This window comes from Acomys minous (genome assembly GCF_964271855.1).
Source record: "Acomys minous genome assembly, chromosome: 12".
Taxonomy (NCBI): Eukaryota; Metazoa; Chordata; class Mammalia; order Rodentia; family Muridae; genus Acomys; species Acomys minous.
Window position 1 is genome coordinate 93,311,430 of NC_140493.1, and position 8,990 is coordinate 93,320,419.

General features: G+C 53.8%; 1 protein-coding gene across 5 annotated transcripts in view; it reads left to right on the forward strand.

The window, feature by feature from the left end:
• The window catches only part of ATP6V0A1 (ATPase H+ transporting V0 subunit a1), a 55,964-nt gene extending 48,559 nt beyond the window's left edge, over positions 1-7,405 (forward strand). For all 5 annotated transcript variants that reach the window (XM_084748773.1, XM_084748769.1, XM_084748770.1 and 2 more), the window contains 2 exons: positions 258-429; positions 7,169-7,405. In XM_084748773.1, the coding sequence (XP_084604899.1) occupies positions 258-429; positions 7,169-7,262 (266 nt within the window). In that variant the 3' untranslated portion in view covers positions 7,263-7,405. The remainder of the gene's footprint in view (positions 1-257; positions 430-7,168) is intronic.
• Positions 7,406-8,990: the final 1,585 nt, after the last annotated feature.

Sequence of the window (8,990 nt, forward strand, 5' to 3'; positions counted from 1 at the left end):
CTCTGGGAACTCCCTTAGAGAGGCAGGGGCTTCCCCAGCATGGCTAACGCAGGAAGGTTCTGGAATCCAAGAATAAGTGCAAATAAGGTGCACCAACCCCTACTCCAGTTAGCTGCTTGTGGTGATCCTGCCCAAACTGTAGGGAGACAGGGCTCAAGGAACTCTGGGTAAGTGGCAGCAAAGCAAGCGGCAAGACTCACACACCCCTCTCTTTTGCTAAACTCAACTGCACCTTGTAATTCCCCCCCCCCCCCCAGAGCTTTCAGAAGTCCTTTGGACCATGGTGATCCACATCGGCCTGCACGTCCGGAGTCTGGCTGGAGGGTTTGCGCTGTTTTTCATCTTCACCGCCTTTGCCACGCTGACTGTGGCCATCTTGCTGATCATGGAGGGCCTCTCAGCCTTCCTCCATGCACTGCGGTTACACTGGTGAGTGGCCTGGGGCAATGGGTGGAGCAGGCCACTCCCTTGGTCACAGGGATTGGACAGTCCCCTCGCTTGGCACCAGAAGTCTGTTCTATAGGGAATAGGAGCTGGCCCTTGCCCAGCTCTTACTGCAAGACCACACCCACCTTCCCTGGCACAGAACCTTGAGGAAAGGCCACAGGAAAGCCCAGCTCATCTTCTCCCGCGTCCTTGCTTTAGTATTCCTTGGTGCTTTGGTTGTGCTTATAGAGTTGAGGGGGGCTATGGGAATTGTAGGCCTTGTGTTGTTGTTGTTGTTATTATGTGCTTGTCTGTTTCCTCTCACAATGTAGCTAGGCTCGCCTTGAACTCAGAATTCTTCTTCAGCTTCTCAAGTGTCAGGATTACAGGCATGAGCTGTCATGCACGGGCAGGGGTTTGGTTTGTGCGAGGGTGTTTTTGTTTTGTTCTGGCCTATTTGTTTTGTTTTGTTTGGCTCCTGTCTTTTAAGCTCTGGCCTGGACCCCATCCAGGAACTCTAGAGCACTCAGTCCTGAGTTTGTCCCCTTCCTGTGGTGCCAGTGCTGCGTTTGGTAGGATGCTAGGTACACCGAGCAGCTTTTCCAAAGGTGGCGAGAGGTCGGGAGGGGCATGATGTGTGTTCTCCTTAATGCGCTGTGTGACCCTTAGTGACTCTATATGAAAAAATGGCTCAGGATAGGCGAGGTAGAGGCTGGGCTGGGACTATGACCTCAAATGAGGGTTGCCAGGTTTAGCAGGTAGAGGCTGGGCTGGGACTATGACCTTAAATGAGGGTTGCCAGGTTTAGCAAATAAGAATACAAAGAATTCTAGCGACATGGCCACCAAACCTGGCAACTTGTGTTCAGTCACTTGGATCCACATGGTGGAAGAGAGAGCCAACTTTTGCAAGTTGCCCTCTTCTCTCCAAATGCCCACTCTTGTAATTTTCAAATCCTTTAATAATACAAGGTGCTCAGTTTGGTTGAGTTTCAGATAAACAGTGAATAACTTTTTAAATGAATATTTCTCAAATATGCCTGAAATGTAATTATGTTGAACGCCAGGCAGCCTGGGTTTCACTGGCAGCCCTGCCTCAGGCTCCACCTCTCTGGGGCTCCATTTACTCCTTTTTGTTAGGATTCTCCCTTTCAGGGAAGGGTTAATCTCAGCATCCTGGGAAGCTCTAGTGGACCCCACACTCTGAGGGGGTCACAAACTCAGAAACCTCTGGCTGAGGTGATGGGTGGTGTGGGTGGTCTCGGAGCTCCAGGAGGGCTTGCCCAGCCCTGACTGGAGGGGAAGCCTCTTGTCCATGGCCCTCACCTTTCTCTCCTGGCTGCCTCACAAGTTTCTTTAACATTCTGCAGCCGGCTGTGCCAAGTTCTGGGGAGGATTGAGACCGTTGCGGGTGGGCAGTGCCTGACATAGGCCTCCCTCCAAAGCTGCTCTAGAAGGCCCGGCCTCTCTCTGAGCAGCCCTCTCCTCTCCCTCCCGGCTCCTCCTCTCTGCACCCAGTGGCTTGTTTCCTGTCAGCCTGGGAGGTGGGGAGTGCTGCTAGCTTTCAGCCGCTGGCTTGGCACCCTCTCTCCAGTTTATCAGCCAGCTCTACCCAGCACACTTCCTCAGCCACTCCACCGAGGGAATGTATGTGTAACCACCCCGCTGGTGACTCACTTTTTCTTGCCCTCTTAACCTCCTTGCTTTCCTGTTCACATCTGTGTCTCCTGCGCTCTGAATTTGCGGGAAGATGGCTGCCCCTCCTTGATTCCAGCCTGTGGTAAAGTCCGGTTGCCGCCCACTCTGGGCAGGGTGAGGAACAGTCAGCAGCAGCAGATCAACAAGGCTGTCTGGACTTGGGTCTCACCTCCCTCAGGAGCTAAGGCAGCCTGGGATGCCATGTTTTATTGCCAGATCACCTATGATTTCAGGCTCACCTATGGCCTTTAAGTGACAGTGTCTTGGTGTCGTCCATTCTCCTAAGGCGTATGGAGAAGTGGTGGGTGATGGAAGGCAGGCTTCTAAGACAAACTGACCTCACCGGGAGCTCCTCCTGAGCTCTCTGAACATGGCTTTGTCTTGTGTGAAGAGAAAAGACAGCAGCCACGTGGCAAAGAGAGAAAATGGAAAATAATGTACACACCCAAGTGCCCTGACATACCATAATAGACAATGGCTGAGAAGTTGCCCTATATGGAGAGACTTGGCTGGCATGCCCCATACACAAACTTTTTAGGCTGGTTAGAGAACGGGGAGACCCTACAGGGGGCATGTGCTGCCATCTCAGTGCCCGTTATGCATGGTCTGCAAGGGCAGGCTTGAAATGCCATGTGTTGCTTTGTTTATTTGTCTGTATGGTAGTGTAAGTATTGAATAGAAGAGGAGAAAGAGGAAGCCTCCTCCTGCAACTTTGAGAACCCTGGCTTTGGAGGGATGGGTGGCCCTTGAGCCACCACTTAAAAGTTTAATTGGTGCATGGGTGCCCTCTGCTGGCCAAATGCAGAAGTCTATGAAGGGCTGCAGGGAGCTGAGCTCTGTGGCCCTTTGGTGAGGGGTGGGTAATCCTTGCCAAAAGGCCCTGGGATAGTGCTGCTGACTCCTGGCACCAGACCCAGGCATCTTCACGCTTCTCACTTCCTCCCTGGTATTTTCCTGACACACATGTTCAGAGTTTCTTTGATGGAATTGAGAAGAAAAAACATTTAATTTGATTTTGATTTGATTTGATAGCATAAGCCACTAGTCTGAGATATGTGTGGGTCAGAGGCGGGAGACATTTGAGAATGTAGTTTCTTTCTCCTGGCCTGTGTCTCTTCTCACCTACCATGTGAAGTGTTCTTGGTATTCGTGCCTACCATAAATAGATCGGAAGCAGGGACCTGATTGTAACGAGCCATCGGAGGATGCGTAGGGACTGTTGCCGTGAGACAAGTCCCTCTGTGTCCACGCTCACGTCTGTGTGCTCCCAGTTGGGTTGGTGGTTGATGAAACAGAACTGGGAGCAGGCGTGAGAAGTGGTGTGACGCTGTGAAAAAAACCCAGGAAAATAGTCCTAGGTTGACAGCGTCGCCTGACATCTGAGCCAGCAGACAGAGACGTAAAGAGTGGAGGCAGAGCCAGAGAGGCAGCTGCTCTGGCCCTCTTCCAAGACTGCCCCCCTCCATCACCCCCCACCCCCCACCCCCAACCCCCCAGGCAGGAAAGAGGCCCCACAACCCCTTCCTCCTTCACCCGGCCCTGCAAAGAGCTCCCTGGGACTATGGCGGGAGCACTCATGTTTGCTCTCTCAGCATCCCTGGCTTATGGGATGGCCTTTGCCAAGTGCTGAAGCTGGAACGGGTGACAGAGAAGCCCAACTGCCCTCCTGAGACTCTGGGTTCTAGGAACATGTCAGTGGCTGGGCATGCCAGTCCCCCAAGGCTGAGCTGAACCACAGGAGAGCTTACAGAAGTGGGCACCTCTCACCCCACAAGGCAACTTTTGGTCTGCACTTTCTCAGGAAGCACACGCTTCCCTGGTTGGGGGAAGAGGGTGGGGCAGCCAGAGAGAAATTGTTTTCCGTCTCTGTATGTAGAGCTTGAGATGAGGACTCTCCGGGTGGGAAGTAAAGTCAGGTTGACCTCTAGATAACCCCAAGATGCTGGGCGTTTGTATGTGAGGGTGTGTGTCTGTGTGTCCCTGGCTTGCTTACAATGGTAAACGCTGTGGAAACAACAAATATTTTAAAAGACCAAGATATCCTTGGTTAGGACTGCCCTGAGCTCTTTTTGATGGGGAGACTAGCATCAGAGCACCTGGTCTATCAGCCCACACCGCAGAGCTTTTGTGCCTCAACCCAGACATGGGTTTTGGTTTGGTTTGGTTTCTGAGACAGAGTCTCACTCTGTAGACCAGGCTGGCCTCGAACTCACAGCGATCCGCCTGCCTCTGCCTCCTGAGTACTGGGATTAAAGGCGTGCACCACCACACCCTGCTCTCAACCCAGACATGAAAGGCAAGCAGGGGCTTGCTAAGCAGCCTGGCGACCCTATAACAAAACTTAGACTCCATTTGCCTTGCCTGGAAATTAGAATTGTCTGTCTGTGTGTGTGATTGGCCAGCCAGGGAGGCAGAGTTCTGAATGTGTCCCTAGAACTGGAGGCGTGAGTTGGGACACTGTGGCGGCACTCGGGCTATGAAGAGGAGTGACGCGCATCTTTTGTTCAGTTGTTGGAAATACCCATGATAGACAGGAGTGCGGCCTACCTGACATGAAGCCTCCAAGCACAGGGAAAGTAAGAAAGAAGCAGGGGCCTAGCCACACTCCTCCACAGCCAGCCCTGGGGCTGGGACTTGCAGAAGAGCTTCTTAGAAGCCAGCACTGTGGTGCAGGGTTAATCTTGGCCTTGGAATCCTGCAGCTGATGTTAGCTCAGAGTGCCGTTGCTGGGTCCCATTTTCCCTGGGAGGCCGTGGGGCCTGGGCTCTGTCCCTGCAGAACACCTCGAGGGTGGAAGGAGAAAGCGCCATACAACCAGTCTGCACAGAACGTTCTCCTCACTTCTCCCAACAGGTACATCCCATAGCTCTCCCACTGTGTCCTCAAGCAGGCACCCCAGAACTGACGGGGCCTCTGGGACTCCGATATACCACTGGCCGCCTCCTATCCACTCTTCTTTAGCTAAATGACTAAAGCTGAAGAGTGAACAATAGAGCTAGATTAGTCTCCAGGCCTTGAAGCGTGTGTGTGTGTGCGTGTGTGTGTGTGTGTGTGTGTGTGTGTGTGTGTGTGGCTTTTCCAGACAGGGTTTCTCTGTGTAGCCTTGCCTGTGGCTACACTGGAACTCACTCTGTAGACCCGATTGGCCCTCTGCCTCTGCCTCCGAGGTGCTGCCTTGAAGCTTCCTAAAGCCTTAGTCACCTGTCCCTAGAACCCACCACAGCCCCGTCCCTGTCTGTCCTTGCTAGAGTTGCAGGGTGCCCAGTGGAAACTATGCTGCTGCACAGCTTGGCTTTTTTTCTCTGAATCATGTGTATTTCTGTCCATATTTGGTGGTGGCCTGGCTGCCGGGCTGCCAGCCAGGGGAGTGTGCGGGAGGAAACAGGCAGCCTTGCTCCTGACTTTTCCTGCCCCTCTGAGTAGGAAAAGCCCCCCCTCGCCCCCCCCCAGGAGACTAACAGGGATGGCTGCCGATGCCTGGGAAGGGAGTTAATGCCTTCCTTGCTTTTCCTTTTAGTCTCTAGAGAAGAATTCTTTCTCAGATGTTTATGTGGTTGGAGAATATTTTTGCTTTGAGAAGAATACTCCGCCCCAGGCCCCCCTCCTTCCTCAGAGTTTCCTCTGAACTGAATGCCTTTAGCAGTTGCTCCCAAGTCTCCCCTTCTTGGTGGTTTTGGGGGGAAGGGGTTGTCATGTTTACCCAGAACCAGAGTTTCTCCAGGAGGCTTCCCTTAGGGGTGGCCCAGGGAGGGGTGTGGAAGACTTTTCCTCCTTACCTTCTGCTGGCCTGCGGGGTTTTCTGTGCTGCCACAGCATTGAGCACAAGCACAGTAGGAGAAAGTGAGAACCAACTGAGGGCTGACCGAGCTAGCCTGGTCTCCTTTACTGTAGTCTCGCTGAGGGTGGGCCTGGGCTCTGACAGCAGCTCCTGAGGAGACGGCAAGGTGGTCCTGTGGTAAAGGTCTTCCCACTCAAGCCTGGTGACCTGAGTTTGGCCCCTGGAACACATGGAAAGGTGGAAGTGGGGAACGGACTCCACAGAGTTGACTTCTGACCTCCCCCATAATAAACTTTAAATGTTATTTTTAGTTTAAAAGGTAAATAAAAACAGGTCAGCGAGATGGCTCAGTGGATGACAGTGCTTACCTTGAAAGTCCAGTGACCTGAGTTCAGTTCCCAGAACCCTTGCAAAGGCGTGTGCTAGGGTTGGCACTGCTGTGATGAAACCCTGTGCCCACAGCAGCCTGGGGAGGAGAGGGCTTGTTTAGCTCACACTTCACAGCACTGTCCGTCACTGAAGGACGGGAACACAAACAGGGTGGAGAATGGCGCCGATGAGAGGCCATGAGGGGTGCTGCTCATTGGCTTTCTCCTCATGCCTTGCTCAGACTGCTTTCTTATAGAACCCAGGACCACCAGCCCAGGGGTGGCACCGCCCACAGTGGGCTGGGCCCTCCCATCAGTCACTAATTAAGAGAATGCCCTTCTGGCCTTGCCTACAGCCAGATCTCATGGAGGCATCTTCCCGCCAAGATTCTCATCTCTCCAGTGACTCTAGCCTGGCTCAGGTTGACATAAACTATCCAGCACAAGGTAGAAGTGATAACCGTCTCCATGGAGTTGTCCGCTAATGCCCACACACATGCTGCGGCACATATGTGCCCACATACATAGTGTACATAGCATACACATACACCATAAAATAAAATGCAGTAAGTAAAAGCAGCTCCTGGGCTGTGAGCTTTCTCAAGTGTACCCGGGAGGCCAGCAGGGATGGCGGAGGCGAGAGGAGGGTGTCAGATCTGCAGGAGCTGGAGTTGCAGGCAGTCGTGAGCAGCCATGTGGGTGCTGGGAACCAAATTCAGGCCCTCTGCCAAGCAGCAACGACTTAACCACTGAGCCTCTTAACTTTTTTTTTTTTTTTGACAGCGTCTCTATGTCCCTGGATGGCCATAGCTGTCTCCCAGAGTTGAAGTGTGGCCCACCACACTCAGCCCTATCTTATTTTCCCTGTGAAATGACAGCTTTTCTCCATTCCTTTCCAGGGTGGAATTCCAGAATAAATTCTACGCTGGAGCCGGTTTCAAGTTCCTCCCCTTCTCCTTCGAGCATATTCGAGAGGGGAAGTTTGAGGAGTGAGTCCTCAGCAGGGCGCATGCCCAGAGCAGCTTCCCTGCTTGCCTCCATGGTGATTCCCAGTGCTCCTCCTGCCTGTCGGTTGTGGTCCCTAGATACCAGGGCGTTTGTGTCACCCCTGCCACCCCTGCTCCAGCTCTGAGTCATTTAGGTAGTGCTGGCCTTCCCTGGGTCTATCCACCCCAAGCCTCGTCCACATACAGACTTGCTAGTGAGAGTTGGATGGCTGTGCTTAATACCCATCCATCCCCAGGGCACCAGCCTTGGCCTCAGGGCCTCCAGACAGACAGCCCTATTGCGCCCCCTGCTGGTCAGACAACCTGCACAGCCACATGGCGGCTCAGAGCCCCCAGAATGGAAGGGGTCCCGCCTTGGAGGAGGATCCCAATAGGTTCTCTGCTAGCAGAGGGCATTGTTTATGGAGCATATCCCACTCCGGCTAGCAGGGACAGTCAGGAGGGCGTTGTTGTCGTCCTCTGCCCACCCTCTCCAGTAGCATTAATAGGGAATTCAGCTGGCTTCATCTGGGCCGTGACAAGTGGCTTCTCCTTGTTGTCCCAAAGGTCTCAGGATAACCAGCACCGCCCTCCTAAACACCCTTCTCCCCCAGCCCTGTTGGCACAGCATAGCATCCCTAGGAATGGGAGGGTCTAACTGACGTCCAGCAAAGGCTTCCCGACCTTAGGTTACCTTCTGTGCACGAATGGGCCTTGCCCAACACTACACCCCAAGGCAGAAGTTAAAATTGCCACCTTCCTGGTGCATCCCTAAACCCGTCCGCATCCTGATCATGATGTCCTAGGCTGAGGTCAGTACGGTTGGTTCTGCTGGCAGGCCTGCCTTGATCTGCCCATCCGATGTGCCCTCCCCCAACTCCCACACTCACCCCAGGCCTCAGGAGTGGTGTCCTGGGCAGGGAAGACCAGTGGCATTGACAGTTGGCTAATTGGAGGTGACTGGTAGGCTGCCAGTGCAGGTGTGGTGAGCGATGCACAGGCCTGCCAAGCCCTTGTCAGCCACTTCGTGTGCTCCTAGCTGTGGATCCCAGACCCTTCTAATCATGTGCTGACCAGCAGCCCCGCTGCTCCACTCAATTCACTCACTGCCTTCCCTGGGGAGGTAACACTAAATCAGCAAGGCCCACCCCACGCCCCACCCTGGCACCCATGAAAGCTGCTCACACCATTACCCAGGCAGAGCTGGCCCGCGGTGCCCTTGTTCCGAACCCCCTCCCCCCTTTGTGCCCACATTACGTGATGATTTCGCTGTGTTTACAGTGAGGCGCTGCTCAAGGCCTTCTGTCCAGACATTCTTGTGCTGAATAAAGCGTGTTTGACTCTCACGAAAGCTGCCTATCCCTGAGTGCACAGCCCTGTCACTCTAGCCCACCCCCTTGAGCCCGTCTGGTACCCACACCCTCTTTCTCCTGCCAGCTTTTCTGCTTTTCTTCCTGATCTGAGGCCACAGTTGCCATGGCCCTGGCTGGGCCGTTTGTGAAGTTAGCACCTTATCTCAAGTTTCCCAGGCGCCTTCCCACTCGTATGAGCCAAGTTAGCTTTGCCGAGCCTAGGCAATCCTTATCTCCCTTCCCTTCCCTATGCATCCCAACCAGAGAAGGGGGCCTGGGTGTCTGCCCCCAGCTCCTCTCCAAGTGCGCTCTCCAGGGCTCCGTGGCCTGGCTATTTTGAGCCCTAATGCCTTTGGCCTTGGTGTCAGTCGAGGCTTGGCAGG